At 36.4% G+C, this 23020-nt stretch overlaps 1 protein-coding gene across 2 annotated transcripts in view; it reads right to left on the bottom strand.

Moving 5' to 3' along the window:
* LOC127233304 (COBW domain-containing protein 1) overlaps positions 1 to 22769 on the bottom strand; it is a 45128-nt gene extending 22359 nt beyond the window's left edge. The window contains exons 1-7 of one of the 2 annotated variants that reach the window (XM_051199728.1): positions 22527 to 22769; positions 19234 to 19320; positions 16893 to 16989; positions 14827 to 14918; positions 9827 to 9886; positions 8451 to 8488; positions 3193 to 3239 (exon numbers count right to left, since the gene is read on the bottom strand). In XM_051199728.1, coding sequence (XP_051055685.1) covers positions 3193 to 3239; positions 8451 to 8488; positions 9827 to 9886; positions 14827 to 14918; positions 16893 to 16989; positions 19234 to 19320; positions 22527 to 22674 — 569 coding nt within the window. In that variant the 5' untranslated portion in view covers positions 22675 to 22769. Of the gene's footprint in view, positions 1 to 3192; positions 3240 to 8450; positions 8489 to 9826; positions 9887 to 14826; positions 14919 to 16892; positions 16990 to 19233; positions 19321 to 22412; positions 22486 to 22526 lie in introns of those variants that run through there. The other variant, XM_051199729.1, reaches the window with a different exon arrangement.
* Between the last annotated feature and the right edge of the window lie 251 nt (positions 22770 to 23020).

Here is a 23020-nt window from a genome sequence, read left to right as displayed (position 1 = left end):
AAAAGGCTGAAAGACACTTAAGAAAATGCTCAACATCCTTAGCTATCAGGGAAATGCAAATCAAAACAACTTTGAGATACCATCTTACTCCTGCCAGAATGGCTAAAATTAGAAACAGCAATGCCAACTCATGCTGGAGAGGATGTGGAGAAAGTGGAACACTCCTCCACTGCTGGTGGGAGTGCAAATTCGTACAGCCATTTTGGAGATCAGTATGGCGGCTACTCAGGAAAATGGGAAATCAGTCTACCACAGGACCCAGCAATTCCGCTCTTAGGCATATAACCAAATGATCCACATCCATGCAACAAAGACATCTGTTCAACTATGTTCATAACAGCATTGTTTGTAATAGCAAGAACCTGGAAGCAACCTAGATGCCCCTCAATTGAAGAATGGATAAAGAAGATGTGGCACATCTACACAATGGAATACTACTCTGCAGAAAAAAATAATGGAATCTTGAAATTCGCAGGCAAGTGGATGGCACTTGAAGAAACCATCCTGAATGAGGTAACCCAGTCACAAAAAGAGGAACATAGTATGTACTCGCTCATATATGGATTTTAGACCTAGAGCAAAGGATTACAGCCTATAATTCACACCACCAGAGGAACTAGGATACAAGGTGTATTCTAAGAGATTCCTATAAAGTCCCTCCAGAAGGGGGAAGGGACAAGTCCCCCAGAGCACAGGGGAAGTGGGGGGGGGGGGTCAATGAAAGGAGAGAGAAGTAGGAGAAAGAGAAGGGGAGGAGAGGAAAACACATGCAACTAGGAAGATTGAGTCAGGGTAGGAATAGAAGACAGGAAGACAGGAGAGAGAGAGAGAGAGAGAGAGAGAGAGAGAGAGAGAGAGAGAGAGAGAGAGAGAGAGAGAACATAAAAGAAAGAGCCAATATTGGTTTGAAGAGAAAACTGAACCCAAAGAAAGATCTAGAGACCTACAAGACTGCCGCCACCTAACAATTGAGCATCTGTGGAAAGTACCATAAATGCCCTTCCTGGACAATGAGATCAACAACTAACTTATCCATGGAGCCCTCACCTAATACCTGTTGGAAACAGAAGCAAACACCCATAACTAAACACTGAGTCGAACTAGAATCCAGATGCAGATGGAGAGGACAAGACCAGGTTGCAGAAACACATAGAGACAGCTGACCTGAACAAGGAGGAGCTAACGGGCCCTCAGACTAATAGCTGGGAATCCAGCATGGGACTGACTCAGGCCCCCTGTATATGGGTCTCAGCCAGAAGGACTGAACAGTCTAAGGGACCTCAGACAATAGAACCAGGAGGTATTCCTGGTGCACAAATGGACCTTGCAAACACATTCCCCATGGAGGGATACTGCCTTAACCTAGAGACAGGAGAAAAGTCCTAGTCCCTACTTCAAATGACCTGCCAGAACTACATGACCCCACCTGGATGGCATTGCCCTACATATGTAATTGGGGTGGGGGGATGGGAGGGGAGGGTGGTCAGGGTGCATGTGAGGGGGCAGAGAGGGTAAGAGAAAGAGAGGGAGGGAGGGAGGGAGAACCGGGATTGACATGTAAAATAATAAATTAAATTAAAAAAAAGGACAGCCTATTTGATAAAAATAGCAAAATAGACCATAATTTTCAAAATACAGAGAAAAAGTTTATTTAACATTAAAAAGTTTGCTTTATAATACTTCAAAAATTTATCACTATCTTATATAAATATCTTCTTCATCCATTTGAATATGTATTTATTATTGTAAAATAGATACACAGAAATCCCAGTTAAATAATCCAACTGATAAAATGCTACATAATATAACAGATTTCCCCCAATTCTATAGGAAATTCTAATCACTATACTACTAGTTTCTGTTAATATTCAGGCATCTGTACTGGCCTGTCCTTGAGGTTCTGACAGGATTCACCCTCAGCTGCAGCCACTAAGAGACCACCTGTGCACATCCCCTATGTTCCCTGCTCACCTCCCATCCTCCTCTCTCTCTCTCTCTCTCTCTCTCTCTCTCTCTCTCTCTCTCTCTCTCTCTCTCTCCCTCTCTCTGCTCTCTCTGTTTGCTGTTTCCCTCCCTCTCCCTCTTTCCTCTCTCCTGCTGCCCCTAACTCCGGAGGCCAGTCTCCCCCATCCCTTTTCCCCTTTTTATGATCCCTTTCCCTAATAAAAGTCCCTCTGCTTGAACCTTGTCTCATGGCATCTTTCTCTCAAGTGCTGCTTTTCTTAAATTACAACAGTTTCTAATTCTGTTCTTAAAATATAAATTAGAACACAAGCAAAACTGAAAATAAAACTACATCATAATCCTACTTCTACTTAAGTATTTTAATGTGGCCAAAGACAGAATGTACACATTCCAAATATTAACCACCACAATCTTTAAGTTGGATACTTTCTGTTTAATCTTTCATGGACTTCACAACTTTCTGACATTTTCTATTTGGCTTATGTATATTTTCTAAAATAACCATTTCAGAAGGAAAAAGTTACAATCATATTTAAATTCTTTGTAATTTAAATCATAAGTACATAGCAACACAGTATTTAGGAAGGACTACAAAAGAATTCAATCATCAAACTCCAAGATAACAAGGAATCATTTGTTTACAGTCCTAATTTCCTGTGCTGAGATCATCTGTAGCAAATCCCAGGAGGCCTCACTGGTAAGCCCAGCAGCATATTTGGTTTCAAAACCTTCATCCCATTAGTGAAAATATTCTTAGGGTAGGGAAACTCATTTAAATACTTGTACATTTACAGAAAAAAACAATTAAGAACGTAAAAGTACTTAAAATTGTTTTAAGTGCCAAGTCAAAAAGTATTTCAGTATTTGCTCCCCTGTACTGAGTAACAGGGAGGCCGAGGCAATTTCTAAGGGAGCAAAGTAACTTTCTTCAATTCTAAAGAAGCGGCATTAGAATCAAATGCTTCTGAATGTTAAAATCTTCTAAGTTCATAAAATCAACTAAATCCTGTGTTTACCACTCATTTTATCCCACAATATAAATGGTTTAAATAAAATGCTAGTTATGAGTCCATAATGGGTAGTCAGCAATAATATATGGGAGGAAAAGAAAATAAGTTTGCCTTAACTATCTTCGTAATTTTTTAGTCCTTATTGTTTTGTTTTTATGTTATTTATTTTCTTCTCTCTGGCTAGTTAGCAATCAATATAAGTCTTGAATGTGAATACCTTGTAGCTTCATTGACAAGACCATCGGGTTTTTCTTCAGTTAAATGCTGAACAAAACAAAAATTTAAAGTAATTACTATAATACAATAAAAAAATCTAATGTCAACAAAGGATTCAACTTTAAAGCTATCTCTTTTTTTTTAATCTTAATGAGACTTTAAGTTTCATTACTAAATGCAAATGTAGAAAGATTTATTTAGTTAGTAACTGTAATTGAAGCAGCCCCTCTCTCAACACTATTTATATCCTGAAGTCATCTATGCCATAAAGCCATAAAGGTTACCAGGGGTTGTCTTCTGCAAATTCATGTTTTCAACCTTATCACCTTACCTCTCAACAAAGACTCCCCATCACAACAAAAAGCTGGCGATTCAGGACTACAGACAACTAGATATTAACATTTTACGTTCTAATCGAATTTTATAAATTATTTAATTTTGGGGTTGGAGAGATGACTTAGCCATTAAAGGCTAGGCTCACAATCAAAAATATTTCATTTTAAAAACATTTTAACTCATTTAGGCATCAAGACAATGAGAAGTAGCTATTTTCATTTTATACACACACACACACACATATATAAGAGCTTAAATCTAATGCCCTCATCACCACAAAATACTGTTTCTATATAGTATCACCAGATTATTTTTTATTAAAAGCATACTTAATGGAAGTAAAGTGAACACAATTTAAGATCTTTTTAAAAAGCTTTTATGCCATTTACAACCAGTCTTCCTTACATAAGAATATATGTAGAATTACATACAAATTACATCATATTTTGTCAGGCTAGTTTCACAATTCATGAGGAGGTGACTATTATAGCCTAGAACTTAAGACACGCCGATGATTACTTAATAGACTTGGCTAAGAGTAAAAAAATGATCCTTTTCTAAAAGTTTATCAAATACCACTTAGGAACAACAAAACTAAAAAGAGCCAAAGTCATGACAGTGACATTGTCATTTCATTTCTGAGTACAATTTTATAAATCCAATCACATATTTACTCCCCAGTTATAGAGCTCACAGAAGAGTGCATTGTATCAACAAATTTAATATTCATGTTTTCATAATTATTCATGGATTCTTACTGTTAATAAATCCATTTAGCATGATATAGTCTGTATCTGGAGAATAAAGCTATTATCAGGCCCTAGAACAGTCTATAAGTGAACTGTAGTTAACAATCCTATTTGCTGACATAGACACATAAATCTGTTTAATGAAAAATGGTATAAAACATATAGTAACATCTCTTTCCACTGAGCAGTCAAAAGTGATGCATCTGCATAATTTATGCAATAATCTTTAAAACTGAAATATTTTTGAAGATGCTCTATTGGAAGCTTCATTTGCATGCATATCAATAGATGTATCTGATTGTAACTGTCACATGTAAAAAAAGATGTTAAAATTAACTACTTCAAAATTTTTCTTAAATGTAATTGAAAAGTAAAAAATCTGACAGTTTTACAAAACAACTTGCCATGTTTGAGTCATTTATCCAAGAAATTTTCACTCAGAGCTAAATGGGACAGAATAACATTTGATTATCTCTAGATAGATAAGAGATTAAAAACAAAGCTAACTTAAAATCTCCCAAAATGGAAGTCTGGCAATATGTACAACTTGATTACAAGTACATGTGATGATCCTAGAAAAGTGATAAATGCCCCACTTTCTATATATGAAAAGTAGTAAATGTATACTAACACTTATTTTTTGGGTGTCAGCCCTACATTTATTTCCCTTATGAAAAGTCCTATTTCCTCAAGCCAAGCTTAGCAAAAAGACCAAAACCTTATTTGCTATTCAGAAGATATTTGAATTATAAAATATAAGATATTATAAAATAAGAACAAAAATGTAAATTCGATATTCTATTCTACCTATACAGGCATACAATAAAGTCTCCTAAAAGTAAAAAAAGAAAAAAAAATTACCTATTTTCTTTTCTGCTAAAGACTATAGCTTTTGTTTATATTTCAAAAGAGACAACAATAGTTTTAGTACTAATAAACCCATATTCAAAGAGCACAGGTTCAAACTCCCAATGTGGCCTACCATGACAAACAAAATAAGGAGGTGAGATGGTGGCCAATGTGTACACAGTTCTAGTTTCTCAGGAGGAATAAATTCTGGAAATTTATTCTGGAAAGCTAATTATAGCATAGCAACTATAATTAGAGCTATGGTATGGGGTAATAGAAATTTCAAGAATAATCTCACCCTATAAGCTAGGAAAAAGATGTTAACTATGTAAGTAGATGGACAAGGTTGGTATTTGGTTGTTTCACAATGTCTCTAGAACATATACACACACAGATCAGGGTAGCAAACTGTATACCTTAAATCTATACAATTATTTATGGGTTATGGCTCAATAAAGTTAAGGAACAAAAAAAAGCATTCAAAAAATAAATTACTACTATAGTCACAACTTCAAGAAGAACTAAAGGAGTTCTTTCCTGCAAGGGGGGGGGGGGAACACAAGCAAACAAAGAAAATAAATCAAAATTGTCTAAAATTCATTAACTAAGAAAGAAGTGTGCTGACCACAGTGGAAACAAATCCAATGTCAAAGATGTCAGACATCAGACAAAGAAAAAAGAGAGAAATGGCAGCATTTATTTAAAAAAAAAAAAAAAAAAAAAAAAAAAAAACAAGAACTAGTTAGAGACCTAAAGTAGTTTCAGCTTTGAAAAAATTATCGCATAATGTCAGTCTATTTATTTTTCTGGACTTTTCCAAAACAAACTCATTTCTGACTGAATTGTTTCAATAGCTTGTGCAATACAACAGAAGACTCAAAAAGAAACCTCTTGCTTGACCTTTGATGTGTAAACTTCATTCATTGATTCTATTGCATTAAATGCTGTCACATTTGTAGAACTGAAAAGAACAATGTCAGTGCCTAGATGTCAAGCCTTGAGAATAGAGCGCTGTCATTTTAAGTTGTCCAATTCTTTGCCCATGATTAAAAAATGAATATTTCAGATCAATGGGTGACAATCCCATTAGAGTGATAGCCCATGATATCAATTACCACTTCAGTTTCAATTTGGCTGGCTGGCCACAGGGTACCATTTCTCAGCTTTACTTGTGATGGGCTGGCTCTGTGAAGCATGACACCCTTAAATTGCTGCCCATTATCCAACTGTCATTACTTGTACTGCCTCAGAATTCTCTGAATCGCAAGCAGCTACTGAGGTCAAGCTTTGCAACCAGAGGAATTGGACAAGTTGGCAAATTCTTTATATAAAGGCAAAGTTATTTATCTGACATCTGACTTGGAAAATCTAAAGTTTCCATTATCCTGACAGTATGTCAGTTTTGTGTAGGTATATTGATTTAATAATTTAAGAGGTTTTATCAAGGTGGCAAGGGGTTAAACATATACTGTGTTTGCATTATTGAGAACATTATTTTGAGGTATCCATCATACCAGTAAAAGATTCTATTTAATTTCTCCCTGTATCTAACTATAGATATAAAACTATTTCTATAAACATAAGGACTTTGGGTAAAGCATGTTAAATCCATATTAAAAAAAAAAAAAAAAAAAAGCAAGTGAAATGTCCTAGCTGCTATCTTATATATCCTAAATTTGTGAAACAACTTATAAAGGAAATTAATTCAAACATGCCTAAAAAAAAAATGTTCAAAATAAGAAATTTTAAGTTTCCTAATGGTTTTTTTCACTATCTCCATTCACATTTTCTTGAAATATGATTTGAAAATAGCCATTAACATGATTTTTTTTTTCTGTTGAGAAGTCTGTTTCTCTCTCTTTCCCTACCTTCCCTTTCCTCCCTCCTTCTTACCCCAACTCTAAATGCCTATAGTCCAGGATTGCATAGGCTAAACGGTAGAACATTCACAGAGAGAGAGAGAGAGAGAGAGAGAGAAAGAGAGAGAACCATTAGAATTTTTCTGAATAAAACTGTAATATTTGCAATCTTCCTTTGAGTTCTATTCTATTCATAAATTTAGACTATAAACTCTAGAACAGGATTCAAATGTCTCAGATTAGAGTACTGAGAACTGGGGTACAAAGGGGTACAAATGACTGATAGCCATTTGGACAGACCTGACAAATTTTCCCACAATATAATTTCATTGAAGATTTAAAAGACCAACATAAAAATTAAGTTTAGATACATCAAGAGGTAAAATACTCAACTAATGTTTAAACACTAATTTTTAACTCCCAAGAAATTTTGTTTGCTTTCTGAGCCAGGTTCTCACTACATATATAACACTGGCTGGCCTGGAATTCACTATGTAGATCAAGCTGTCCTCCAACTCACTGACATCTCCTGTCTCTGCCTCCCAGCTTCTGAGACATAAGGTTTGCATCACTATACCCAGTCTCCATGGGATTACGGGAAGTGCTATTTCATCTCCTGCAACAATAAGCATCTGAGTGAATTGTATACATTGAAGCTAAAGAAATACACTTAAATACACAGCAGTTGTATCATTTAATGAAGAATCTCTTATTATGTACTAATTTTTACTTCTTCAAAATTAAATAGGTCAGTATTTTGTTTAAAAATTAATTCATAGTTTGTGTTTGTTAACTGCTCTTCACAAAACTAAAATCTCATATATTTTATTAAGCTTATTTTTTTCTATAAAATAAAAACAATAGTGGGAATGGATTCTAGTGGGAAGTAACACATATCCAAACTTTATCCTGACTCTACAACTTTATTATAAAAACTCAGATTTTTATCACAACACCAAACCAGGCTAAAATAAATCCTAAATTTAAAACCACATAATAATAATACTATACAAACACACAAACTGTACCTTTTACTGAACTATTATTTGGAGATTTTTTATTGTGTATGTGTAGCTTTGTAGACCAGCCTGGCCTTGAACTCACAGAGATCTGCCTGCCTCTATGAGCCCTTCCACCCCATACCCCACACCCCACCCCCATGCTAGGATTAAAGGCTATTATTTTGAAAAATAGTTTTTGTTAAGAAAAGCTTAACAGGCTGGTGGGTGGTAGCACATGCCTTTAATCCCAGCACTAAGGAGGCAGAGACAGGTGGGTATCTTTGAGTTCAAGACCAGCCTGGTCTACAAGAGCTAGTTCCAAGACAGCCTCCAAAGACACAGAGAAACCATGTCTCAAAAAAAAAAAAAAAAAAAAAAAAAGAGTTTAACAGAAACAGAAAATAATACACCAACCCCTCCATTCTTACTCCTTGACAATCAGCAAGTTATATTTGCTCAACTTACTTTTAATCCATATTTTGAATCTACAACAGTTATGATACCTATAAAAAAAATAAACAAGTTAGTCACTCTTTAAAGTTATCAGCTTTATGCAACTATACTTGAGAAGGAAAATTAAAACATCCTTCAGTTCATTTCAATGAAGTATTTTTTTCTCTTACCAATGCAGCAAATTTACTTATTCTCAGGAATAAGCAAATATGTTTCAAATATATATTGAAATACTAGCTCTGTTTCTAAACAATGAGAAAATTTTAAAAAAATAATATTTAAAAATTAAGACAACAATAAAATAAAACTTCTTTGGTGTTTAAAAGCTTAAAAGTCTAAATAAAGATACATTCCATAATATCATAATATATAATGAAATAAGAGAAATTAATGCAAGACAGGTTATTTTTATTTTCACAGTCAAAATGAGGCTTTTCTAAATATTTAATGTTTAAAGAATTTGAGACTTTTTTTTTTTCCTGATTTTTCTAGACAGAGTTTCTCCGTAGCTTTGGAGCCTGTCCTGGAATTCACTTTGTAGACCAGGCTAGCCTTAAACTCACAATGATATGCCTGTCTCTGCCTCTTGAGTGCTGGGATTAAAGGCAAGCACTACCACTGCCCAGCAATCTGAAACATCTTAGGACATCATATTCCTAACCTCTGCTAATACACCTAATTCACAAAACTGTTTTACATAGCAAATACTTAAATTCTCAAAAGATCAATCAGTTCAGCAATTTCTGAATTTATGTCAAACTGTAAAAATATAACAGCAGAATGTGATGTCTATGAAATTCAATAAGCTATATGACACACACACACACACGTATGTATATACACTACTGCCCAAGGAAACCCAGCTTCAATGATTCTTACCCTATAGTCTACATGACCGGTTTCAAGAAATGTAATGAGAAGAAAAGAGAAATGACAGGGGAAAGTGAATATAGCTGCTACACTAAGAAAGTGGTATCAAGCTTATACATTTATATAGACTGACAAGAAGAGTTAAGTAGTGTATGTATGTGTACAGCATTCTGAATTCTCATCTGCAAAGAGAAATGAAAGCAGGTAAATTATCTTAGCTACAAAGCACTACCTTTGTACTAAGTGCACCATGGCAACAGAGGACTCAGGCAATCTACAGAGAATGTTGAAAGGAAAGCCTGAGTCCGAGTCCTGAATCGGAGCTGAGAACAATCCCTAAAAATGCAGTTTTATCACTGACTAGGACTTTAGAATCCCTATCAACAAAAACTTGACTCATCAAAAATTAAATAATTTTTAAAAGAATAATGGTGTAGGAATTAAAACTGCAATATAAAAAAAATGAGATCAACCATTAAATAAACCTTACTAAAAACACAAGAAATATTTTAACTTACCATCAAGATAAATATCACTCCCTAACTCAGCATCAACCCAAAACATAGAAGCCACTGCACCTGAAAATATATAATATAATAATATTCATCAAAGAAAGTATTTCTTCAAATTGCAAAACATGATTTTACCAGTCTTATTTTTCACCAGTGGAATTAGCTGCTAAACACATATACAAACTAAACTTACACTTCAATCTTTTTATGAGGATTACAATGATAGGACTTTTCAAGATCTGCAGTCATCCTATTCCTCTCCCTTTTTCTCAAAACAATAAATCTTAGCACTCATCAAACATCATGCTTCTATTGATGCCAAAATAATTTACCAATAAATACTGTGAAACAATTTGGATACATTGAGTATACATTGGATGAGTTTTCTCATTTCCTAAATATGATTATCATACAGTTCACAAATAATAAATTCCTCCTAAGGAAAAGCAAATAAAACACTTGCTAAAACAAATCCACTTGTAATCTTTATAGAAGAAAAAGAACAAGAAAAATTACAAGGTCTCTGGTGGTACTATACATTACTTAGTACCAGGCACAAAATTTGCACCTGAAGAAAAAATATGTCTAAGAAAGAAATTAAAATTTGTTTTTGACAGGAACTGATTTAGCACAAAACCACACATTCTGATTAGTGTGTAGCAATACAAGAAAAGGAAATTGACAGCAAGGGAAAGCATTTGATTTTTCAAAGCATCACTGTCCCAGTTAGTGATGGTGCTGTCTAAAAGAATGAGCATCGGGGCAAACAAGGATAACTGAACCCATCCTACTGTCTAAAGCTGTCTACCCCCTCTGACAAGATGTGGTCCTAGTAAACATCACTCTGTGTCAACAGTGAAACACCTGCCAGCTGTTTACAGTGATTACTCATGCAAGACATAGCAAGGGCCACAAGATCTAATGGTTTCCTGATACCTATTGATTTTTTCCCAAAAACTTAATAGTTTTCCAATTTGACTGAAATAGGATTTGTGTGAGTAACAGGAGCAGAATCAATGTCTGTCCTCTTCAAGGAAATTACTTTACCATGACAATTATTTAGCGAAGAACCGGAGAGTGTCAGTCTCCTAAGCGACAAACAACTGAATTGCCATTAAGAATTATTTCCACTTTCTTAACTAAAAACACTGTTTTAATTAATAAAGGAGAAAAGAGTAAATTTACTGCACCATGACACCGAACAATAAGATACAAAAAAGTACTAATTTCTTTACTTAGCCAAATAACTCTAAAACCTGGCTGCTTTTTAGTCAAATAAATGGCTTTAAGTCTTACTTCTTATGAGGACGAATTGTAAATGTATATTACGGCTAATATTCTAAACATCATTTACATCTGATAGAATCCTTACAAGATGCACAAGAAAGAACTATCTGAACTATAGATGTGGGTGCTTAGGAATAGCAAAGATGGGGGAGTGGAGTAGGTGACTCTTCTCCCCAGAGAATATTAGGCAATGCCTAAAGTTAATTTTAGTTGCTCCTAGGAATATGCTACTGGTAGGCAGAACCAAGGATGCTGTTAAACATTCTATAACAAGCAAGACAGCACCCCTCACAGAAGATGCCATCCAAAACATCATTTGTGTCAAAGCTGAGAAATTCTGAACTACATTACTGGATCTCCCTTCTTCAAATTCTGATGAAAGAAAATTTTAGAAAAAAATGTAAATACCAAAATTTTATCAGAACAACCAAATAATAAGAAAAGATCAGTTCCCTAACCACAAATAGAGAAGTGTAATAGTCAAAACTGGAAACAAAGTTCTGGGTGAAGGTGGTGGTTTGAATACCAACGGCCCCACAGGCTCACATACTTGAATGCTTGGTTATTAGGGAATGTGCTACTTGACAGGGACTAGTATGTGCGGCCTTGTTGGAGGAAGTATGTCACTGTGGGTAGTTTTGGGGGTTTTAAATGCTCAGGTCAGGTCCAGTGTCTATTTCTTCCTGCTGCTTCAGATCTAGACATAAAACTCTCAGCTACCATGCCTGCCTGTGTGTTGCCACACTCCCTTGCTCTGAAACTGTGAGCAAGCCCCCTTAAATGCTTTCATTTGTTAGAGTTGCTGTGGCTACAGTATCTCTTCACAGCAACAGAACACTGGCTAAGACAGTGAGTTACTATGGTCTTTCCTAATTCAATTTCCACACCCCAAAGGAGGTTTCAGAAGAATAGTTTACAAAATTCTACTACTATCTCCCCAAAATACAAGATGTAGGACTAACTGGAAAGCAATAAAGGGGAAGTGTCCATGATAACAACAAACATTTCAAAAATAAAAAATTGTAATCACTTCTATGTCAGGGGAATTTGCTTTGTAGGATTAAAAGCAATAGGAACAAGAGCTTGAAGTCTAATGATGCCCCACAGCATGAAGGACTATCTATGTACTACTAGGTGTGTGGAACAAACCCAAGACAGTCATAATGGATATTTGAGGGCAGAAGCTAAAAGCCACTTTATTTCATATCTGTCTGGTCACCCATTTCCATTAGCTTTCCTCTTCATGTGTCCCAATAATTCCCAGCTTTCAAACTGGGGCACAAAACACACACACACACACACACACACACACACACACACACACACACACACACACGAGTAAGATACTGAAGATATTAAAAGAAATTCATCAATGAACACAGGTTAAAAAAAAAAGAATCCTCTGATTTTCCCACAACAGGCATAAAAGCACACATGTGATTTTAGCAGAGGAAAACAAATACAGATAAATGCCAGGAAGGGAAAAAGAATGGAGTAATTTAATAGGTCAACAAATGGCAAAAGATTCATTTTGCAAGGAAACATAATCCAAGAAATTAAATAAAACTGTGAAGTAGCTCTTCATAACAAAAAAAAAAAAATCTGAAAGCAACAGAAAACAAAAACAAGCTTGAAGGCAAAGAGAGAAAGAGAGAGCAGAATAATATAACAGGCTTTGTATCACTAATAAAATAAATTTGGAATGAATTTAATAGCATCGTTGCTTAATCAATAAATTAATTTATAATAGTAAGGAACAGAAAACAGTATGAGGGGAATTATTGACATAAGGAAAACATAAGATTATAAGTAAAACATAAGTAAACATAACTGCAGAAGATAAATCAGAACAATTAAAAGAGGGCTAAGGTACTCAAAAACAGTACAAAGAAAATTAGAAGCAAGAGAGACGGCTCAACAGGCCAAACCTGGTACTTTGGTATCTAATCCCAGGACCCACATGGTGAAGAGAGAGAGTCAACTCCCACAGACTGTCCCATGAACTCCACACGTGTACCACAGCATGCACACTCATATTCATTGTCATTTATCCATATTCATTCATTTTCTCTCCCTCTCCCTCCTTCACCCTCTAAACCCCTTCCCTTGTAAACAAATATATAAACAAATTAACATAATTTTTAAGAGAAAATTAGACTAGTTAAAAGAACAAAATAAAATTCATTGGTCTCGGTATAAAACCATATATTTTGATAGGAAAAAAGTATTCACATTAATTAAAAAAAATGAAAATGTCCTTAAATAAAGTGTAGAAAAAACACAGCTAAAAATAGAAATGAATTCCCACATTTTTTTACCAGACCACAACAATTTGGGGCCTGACCCCAGTGACTTTTGATGTATTATGCAAACATCAGGGGACTAATTATTTTTAAGAAATGTATGTACATGCGTGTTTTGCATGCATATGTATCTGCACCAGATACACATGTCTTGGGTTCAAATAGGCTAGAGGAAGGCACTGATCCCTAAAACTGGAGTTACAGATGGTTGTGAGCTGCCATGTGAGCTCTGGGACTGACCCTGGTCCTCTGGAAGAGCAGCCAGTACTCTTAACTGCTGAGCCATCTCTCCAGCCACCCTTCCCCCCCCCCCCAGCCTAATCCTTAATGACCAATGATGCCCTACCCAATCTCAAGAGCACCCATGCCAGGTAGCTCACAAGCACCTGTAACTCCAGTTCCTGGGGATCTGGATCTGACACCCATTTCTGGTTTCTTTGGGCACCTGTACATACTCATACAAACACACATGTTGTGGGAGCTCAATCCAATTAGCCAATGGCATTTAGGGTGACTAGCCATATGGGCATGGTTTTCTCGGATACAAACTGGTAGGGGGTGCACTCTCTCTCTCTCCCTCCCTCTGTCTCTCTCTCTCTTCCTCCCCCTCCCTCCCCCTCTCTCTCTCTCTCTCTCTCTCTCTCTCTCTCTCTCTCTCTCTGGCTTAGACATGAAAGACTTCCTGTTGCACCATTTGGTGACCTGGTCAGGAGCTTTCTCCATCTTTTCCTGGTGGACAAGGGTGGACAAGAGGCAAGGGTGTTGCTTCCCACTGTATCCCTACCTCATCCCTTAATAAATAAGTCTTCCCAAGCATCCATGAATTTTTCCCAATACACACACACACACACACACACACACACACACACACACACAAATAACTTATTCCTACAATAACTCTACATTAATTAATACAATTAACTTCAAATTCTATTAACAGCTTAAATGCCTCAATAAGTACAGTGACGACTCTTACATGACGCAAAGCCAGACTTTCTCTTCCTTTGAACAATAATAAAAAAAATCCAGAGTAAAGCCTTAGGTCTGGTGAAATGGCTCAGCAGGAAAAGCACTTCCTGTGCAAGAGTTATGACCAGACCCAAAATGTCCACATAAAAGCTAGGTAGGCATGGCCGCCCACTTGCAATTCCAACAAGGGGAAGTAAATAAAGACAAGCTGGAGACAGGGAATTCCTGAAGCAAGCTGGATAGCCAGAGCAGCAAAAGTGACAAGTTCAGTTCTTAGTTCACTGAGAAACCCTACATCATCAATATCCCAGGTAGAAAGCCCACACACATTGGAACATGTATACATACATGGATGCATAAGGCTTTAATAAGGCTTTAATCCCATTTTAACTATTTCTCTAAGGTAAAAAGAACTACATGCTGGTTACTAATAATGTCATTTCTTACCAGGATCTGCTAGTCCGGTGGTCTCTAAGAGTATGTAATCAAATTTCCCCTTCTTTTGCATCAGATTCTCTATAGCTCTAAGGCCATTGTCTCTGAGAATACCAAAAACATAGTAATAACTGATTATCTAAACATTTTAAAACAATAACAACACAAAAATGTTTTCTGGTACATACAAATATTAACTCCTTCTTAAGCTTCTAATAAAATGTCCAATATTTAATAATAAGAAGAAAACAGGTGCAAATACAGAAAAATGATGTGTAATAAGTTCATTGTTTTATTAAAACTAAAAGCAAAGGGGGATGTTACCTAATAAAAGTCAGTATTTTATTTTGCAGCTTTATAAAAGAAAACCAGTATAAATGATGAAATTTATTGTCTACAGTAGTTCAATATGAAATGAAAGGAACACTGTCACTGCATACCTTTTAACTGTAGTCTGAATTAGGGTGCAGTATAATTTCCTTGGGGATGTGAGAAGCCTCTCACTATACAGCACAACCTTGCCTGGAATTGTAAATCGTCCTGCTTCCACTTCCCAAATGCTGGGATTACAGGCTTTTATTATCTGTTTTTTTATCCTTATAGTAGCAAAAGTTAAGGTAAATATTGAATGTGGTGCCTTTGGTTATGACCACTTCCTCTTTGCAAAAGGTATTACTCAGTGTCAAACATTTATGATTGTAAGTAATGCAGGAGAAACTTAGTTCACTATAATATAGAAAATCAACAGCACATATAGTAATTATAATAACTTAGCCAAGCATTTATTTTATCAGATAATTTATCTGAGTTGCTGTCAGGTACTCTTCTAGGACAGATGGTGCCTTAGTAAACTAAAAGGACACTGCCCATGGAAACTTAAGTAGTGACCTAATATAAGGTTCTTTCTCTGTTTCTTTGTGTGTTTATTTGTTGATACTGGAATTTGAACACAGAGCCACAAATATGCTAAATAAGCATGCTACTACTGAGTTATATTCCCAGTTCTCTTTTTTCTTTTATTTTGAGACAATATCTCATTAAGTTCCTCAGGCTAGCTTTGATTCACTTGGTAGTCCAAGTAGATGTTAAGAGGCTCCTGCATCAGCCTCTCAAGTAGCTAGAATTACAAATCTGTATTACCAGACTTAGCTGAGTCTTCCCTCTTTCTTACGTGTTTGTATGTGTGGGCATGTGTGGTGATATGTATATGCACGTGTGTACAAAGAGGACAGATATCAATGTTGGGTATCTTTCTCAATAACTTTCCACCTTTTTTTTTTTTTTTTTTTCTTTATTACAGGATCTCTCACTTACTGCCTGGACAATGGAGCTCTAGAGATCTACCATTCTCCCTGCCTACTCAGCACTGGGATTATAAACTCACACTGCCACACCTTACATTTCAGGTTGGTACTTGGGTCTTAAACTCAGGTCCTCAAGCTTGTGTAGAAAGCACTTTACCCACACACATTCCCAACCCATGATTATTCTCTTTTATGACAGTCATTTATTTTTTATTTTAAAGATTGAATACTTAGGGGCTTGAGGGATGGCTCAGTGGGTAAAGAGCAATTGTTGATTTTTCATAGGAACAGAGTTCAATTCACAGCATCCACATGATAGCTTACAAATGTCTGCAACTCCAGTTTCAAGGTACTCAGTGCCCTCTCTGGATTCTGTGGGCACCATGCATGAATGTAGTACACAGGCATACATGCAGATAAAACACCAATACATACAAAATACAATTTTTTTAAAAGAAGAGGTTGAATATTTGAAAATAAGAGTAATGGCACATTAAATTCAGAATAATCTTGTTTTACATATGAAATAAGATACTGAAAAATAATTTCTAAAAAATTAAATTTAAGAATAAGAACACTGGAACAAATAGAAAATAATAGCAAGAAACATTTAAAGAAAACACAATCTAACAAATATATATCCTATCCAAAAAATGCAATGGTACAAGCTATGCAGGTAAATTCAATTAAACTACACAGGAAAACCAAAGCTGAAAATATAATCAACAAGCATCTTAAGTCAGCCAACAAGCACATAGTAAACCCACTCCTTACTTCACAGAACAGCAAAGGCAACCGTTTCTAAGTTCCAGCCACTCTTCATAGAGTTCTCCACCTTGACTGATAGATAAGGATTTCTCTACTGCACTCCCTAGAAACAGGAACAAGCAGTCTTTAGATTGCAAAACAGAGTAGATTCAGAAACAGAGTAGATTCCAATACAGAAACTATAGCTTAGAACATGTATTCTCTCATAACTCTGAATCAATCAATAAAACTTCAAATTCTATTAACAGCTTAAAAGTCTCAAAAAGTATACTGAGGACTCTTCTGTGATAGAAGCCAGAATCTCTCTTTTTTTGAACAACTAAAGTAAAACCTAAAGTCAATATTTAATACAGTAAATATTTAAATTATGGCCGGGAGTTGGTGGTACACGCCTTTAATCCCAGCACTCGGGAAGCTGAGGTAGGCAGATCTCTGTGAGTTCAAGACCAACCTGGTCTACAAGAGCTAGTTCCAGGACAGCTTCCAAAGCCACAGAGAAACCCTGCCTCAAAAATAAATAAATAAAATAAAATAAATTAAGGTACTCTAGATGTTTTTAACTTTTCTTTCTGTAAGATTTAAATAGAGCCAGGCATGGTGTACACCTATAATCCCAACATTCTAGTCTGAGACAGAAGGATCTCGAGTTTAAGATACAACTGGGCTCCAAAGCAAGTTCCAGATCCGCCTGGGCTACACAGTGAGACCTTATCCCAAAAATGTATAAAGATGGGTTAAGAGCCTCTTGCACAAACCTCCCAGTACCCACAGTGCCCACTGAAGAGCTAACAAAACACCTATAACTCCAGCTCCTAGGGATTCAAGGTACACACACACACACACACACACACACACACACACACACACACACACATTTTGTTTTTCTTTCCTTTTCTTTTGTTTTTTGAGACAGGGTTTCTCTGTGTAGCTTTGGAGCCTATCCTGAACTTGTTCTATAGACCAGGCTAGTCTAGAGCTCACAATCTACCTGCCTCTGCCAGGATTAAAGGTGTGCACCAGGCCTAGCTAATTTTAAAAATTTAATGAAGAGGGGCTGAAGAGATGGCTTACAGGTTAAGAACACTCATTGCTCTTGCAGAAGACATAAATTTGATTCTCAGAACCCATATGGGAGCTCACAACTGGCTATAGTTCCAGTTCCAGGAGATCCAACACGCTCCTCTCTGTCACAGGCATTCATGTGGTATAGAAAGATACACATAAGCAAAACACTTTATATATGTATTTGTATACATAAAATATTTATAAAATATTAAGTAAATAATTTAAGTTAATAAAAAGAAAAATCCAAAATTAATAAACACATCTACTTCCTCCTCCTAACTCTTAGTTGTCCAACTCCATTTATTAATAGAGGAGCTACCCTGAAGACATTTTTTTTCTTCTCATTCATTATAAACTTTCTAAGTATACTGGGTTTTGTATGTTCTTCAACCTCTCATGAGACTGTTTACCTTTTAATTCCTTACTAAGTCGGTAGTTTCTATTAAAAGTTGCTCAGGATTCTAAATATACATTAAAACCCTACTTCATTTTCACAAAGGATTTTAGCCAAAATATCATGTAGTCCTTTAAAAATTAAACTTTTACTCAAATAAAAAAAGTCTCTTAGTAAGGCTTACCTGGGAAATAAGTACACATGAGATGTTTATCATAAGAATGATTTTAGATGTTTTAAATACAATACCAATGCCAGGGAAAGTTGTTAAATAGCAAAAGAAAAAAAGATTTTCATTTATGTATTTTCTGTTCATATTTTAGTTGGGTGATGATAGAATATCACATAATACTAGGCTATATAAAATATTAAAAAGTACTGAGGATGTTGCAAAGGGCAAAACCATAAAAACTATACAAAATGAAGAAAAACAGTAAGAAATGATGAATATAACCAGTGTACAACAAAATATCTATTAATAAAAAGATAGAAAAAGACTTATAGAATCTTCCAGTTTTTAATGGCTAAAAGCATAGCTGAGAGAGAAAGAATTTTCTTAGCATACAAGAACCCTTGCACCACAACCAATCTATCAGTCTCTTTAGATGTGCTTTACTTATTATGTATGGGGAGGGGCTTGTCTTTGAAGTGGGTGGACTGTATGTGGAGATCAAACTTTTGGGAGTTGGGTCTCACCTGGCTGAGGCATGGAGCTTGTACTCTAGACTAGCTTAATAAAAATTAATCCTAATTTTCTGAAACTACTCATAGTGACCTCGTATTATAATACCAACCAATCTAATTTTAAGAACAGAATATCATCAATTCACCAGTGGGAAAAGGGTCTCAAATATTATTGCAATATGACAGTTATTGAACTTTACTTACCTTCTCCAAATTCATTTAAAATAACTGCTATTTTTCTATTATGTTGTTCAGTCAAAATGTAGTTCAGAAGTGTTGTCTTTCCAGCACCTATAAAACACATTAAAGCAACAAAATTCAAAGACTAATTCTCAAAACACACTTAGTGATAGTACAGAGGACTATACAGAAGAGATTAGAAAAACCTTTGAAAACTATATTATTCCTTATGTGCATTTCATAAATAATTACAGATAATCTTACAAATTGAATAAGTTGACAAAAATGTCTTCATCATAACTTAAAATACAGCAATAAAGGGCATCTAAAAATCTAAAATAAAAGAATTGATGAATTATGGTTTCTAAGAAATGTCATTTCATGGCAGGCGGTGGTGGTACACGCCTTTAATCCCAGCATCTGAGAGGCAGAGGCAAGCAGATCTCTGTGAGTTCGAGGCCAGCCTGATCTACAAAGCTACACAGAGAAACCCTGTCTGGAAAAACAAATAAAAAAAAAAAAGAAATATTACTTCTAAAATAAAAATATGTAGATTCCTTTCATGATGCCCTTTTCTCAAGTAAGAATACTTGGTTACTTCCCTAAACTTATTCAACCTATTTCAATAGCCACGAACTAGCTATCAATTCATGTTGACTATAAAGATACTTTTAGTATTCATAAGCAGTCTATTATTATAAAACTGACTTTATAAAATGGGGTACAGAGACAGTAAGTGTACACTAAAGACTATTCAGTTAAGAAATTCGTAAGACTATACTAACTTTATCCAGCAGGTGGCATAATAACCTAGTTTGTTCATCTCAAGCAGAAGAAAAACATTAATCTTGTAAGCCAAAGACTCCAAAGTTCATAATGGAATATATGTATATTTAAAAATTAACATCATCTTAACTGCACAGCAGTGTAGTTCAATTACTGGAATGTATCATTTATTTTTCTGTAGGTAAACATTTTGATTGGCCCCTAATATTTTACTGTCAAAAGCAGTAATGCTAAAAAGTATTACACATAGTTTGAACATATCTACTAAAATACATCTGTAAGTTTCCCATGGGTATAACTACGAGAGAGTGAGGAAGTATCAGGGTACTAATATTTTCAACATTTTAGGTTATTTTCCTTTTAAGAGTTTTTGAAGAGATGACACTTTATTTTTAAAATGCTTTGAGAAGCTCAATATAAATAGGTGGCTTGTAAGGAGAGACAGATTTAAGAACACAGAACAATGAGGAAATTCTTAAAATAAGAGGCCCTGAATATAAACATGTACAGGCCAATGACAAAGTTGAAAGCCATACATGTAAGAGATTTTCTCCAACGAATTATTAGAGCTTAATAATTAACCATGTTATGAAGAAAAAGCCATCAAGATATAATTGACATTCATTCAAAGTATCTACCAGGCACCAAATTTAAGGCTCTGTCTCTATCAAGCTTACATGTTAAAGGGGGTAGGTGAAAAACTTAGATAAAAATTAGGAAGCTATTTTTGTCACAAAGTTGATCACTTAACAGGAGACACACAAAATACTATAAAGAACTTAAGAGGGCTATTGAGCCAGAGCAGTTACAGGGAGAAATATTCCAAGGGGTACCTTAAAGACAGCAGTTCTCAATCTACAGGTCACAACCCCTTTGGAAGTCAAACGACCTTTTCACAGGGGTCGCCTAAGACAATCCTCCATATCAGATATTTACATTATGATTCATACCTGTAGCAAAATTACAGCTATTAATTGTCAACAAAAATAATTTTTATGGTTGGGGATTACCATGACATGAGGAACTGTATTAAAGGGTTGCAGCATTAGAGAGTTGAAAACCACTGATTTTAAAAGTAAAATAAGTTCAATGTGTTGGGCCATCCGATAGGCTGGCGAGGTAGGCAAGAACCACATCACAGAGGTGCTCAAATTCCTGCTAAGGAGCCTAAACTTTCATCCAAGCAGAAGACGCTGAAGGGTGTGACACAATCAAACTAAGACTTTGTAAGGATCAGTAGGGCTAGCATATGGTTATATGAAGGAGCAGGGACTCAGGACCTCAGCAGTTAGGAGATACTGTTGGTGCTGCAGGGATTGGGAATGTCAGGAGCAGGATTTGAGGAGGTGTTAGTGTATGAAGTGTGTTGGACAAGTAAGTCTGGAGTTGCCGGTAGGACATCCAAACTGAAACTATACAGAAATGAAACTAAATGCCAGAGAAATAGGTGGGAAGTAGGCGGCCAGAGGAACAGTGTTCCCAGGATTTCAAAAAGAAATGGCAAAGGTGGCAAACTGTCCCCTAGGTTCAGTCAGCAACAAGGAGGTTGCTAGGGTTCGCCCTGATCCCAGAGCTTCAGACCATTCCTTACCTGCATTGTTCCTTTCACCTACCAGTAGACAAAACGCAGAAAGGCAAAGAGGCAAGTTTGAAGCATGCCCTTCGAACAAGAAATTCACTCAACGTCTATGGAGTAGCTAGCCTCTGAATCCAAAACATTATTCCTTTATAAAAATTAGGTCCTAGAATATTCTTGGTCTGACTCTAGAAGGAAAAACAGAATCACTGGTGAGAGGCACCAATGATTAAGACATCATATGGAAATCGTGTGTAAAAGGTGTGCCAAGTGCAGGTTGTCTCTTGCAGCGCACAGGAATGAGTGCACTTTACTCATATGTGTGGTCACTCATTTGTTGTCGCCCTCTGTTAAATGCACTGTTTTAAAAGGATATCTGTAAATGTTTCCCACGAAAAATAAGCACGTCACCTGGCCTTCATAAATCGGTGTTTCGGCTACCCCCTAGGTGCCCCCAACACTTCAAGGCAAAGATATTATTCTAACTCGATGCCCTACAGGGCTTTGCAAGCAGCCCTCAAAGGAGGGTGGGGGGGACAGTTCACAACAGTAGAAACTTCCCTCTGTTGACTGAAGAGTTTGGTTCCTGTGAAGGGGATCTCTATTTTGCATACAGGGCATCTTTATTGTTATTATTATTATTACCGTTGGTTTTGTTTTGTTTTGTTTCTGATGAGAAAAATGAACTCAGGTGATTTTTACTATTTTCCTTCTTAACTGAGATGGATGAGCTTCACAAAGGTAAGAAGACAGCTTATCAAGAGTCCACGGGACAATAAGGTGAGTCTGGGCTTCAAAACAACCTTTGAAAAAACGAGGAGAAAGAGACCCCAGCCCCTACCTCGAAGACATTCGTCCTCGGCCACGGGGCTCGGGTGCCTGAGGAGACACGGCAGACCCCCCCTCCGAGAGCACACCACACGGTTCACGGCCTTTTTCTGAGTCTGTTAATTACCTAAATACCCGGTGATAATTGTGACTGGAATCTTAATGATGAAGTCAAGATTTTCCTCTTCTTGGTTGTTGGTCGCAATGGGGACCAGTTCAGGACAATCCTCCGCGTACTCCTCTTCCGCCTCCACAGTGTTCATAGTCGGTAACATGCCACCGGCAGCCTACCGACCCTCAGCGAAAACGCTGCCACAGTCGCCCTACTGCGACTGGATTCTGTCAGCGCGGCGCTGATGACGCCACCACAACGCGACGCGTAGCCTGACTTTCAGGAACCAGCCCGCCCTCCGGCTACGCCCCCTGTAAGACACGCCCCTATGCAGATATAGATACGCCCCTCCGAGGACGGGACACACCCCCGGATGTGAGGTGAGCTCTAGGGGCGTGCCCTCTGAGGTTGAGCCTGGCGGCGCTGTGTTGTTAGGATGCTAGGAGCTCTCTTGCCTCCAAGCTGTGAGTGCTCCTGGGGCTAGCTGCTGTCTGTTGCTAGGGCTGAGG

The sequence above is a fragment of the Phodopus roborovskii genome, unplaced genomic scaffold (assembly GCF_943737965.1).
Source record: "Phodopus roborovskii unplaced genomic scaffold, PHOROB, whole genome shotgun sequence".
Lineage (NCBI taxonomy): Eukaryota > Metazoa > Chordata > Mammalia > Rodentia > Cricetidae > Phodopus > Phodopus roborovskii.
This window is presented reverse-complemented; position numbering and strand designations above follow the sequence as displayed.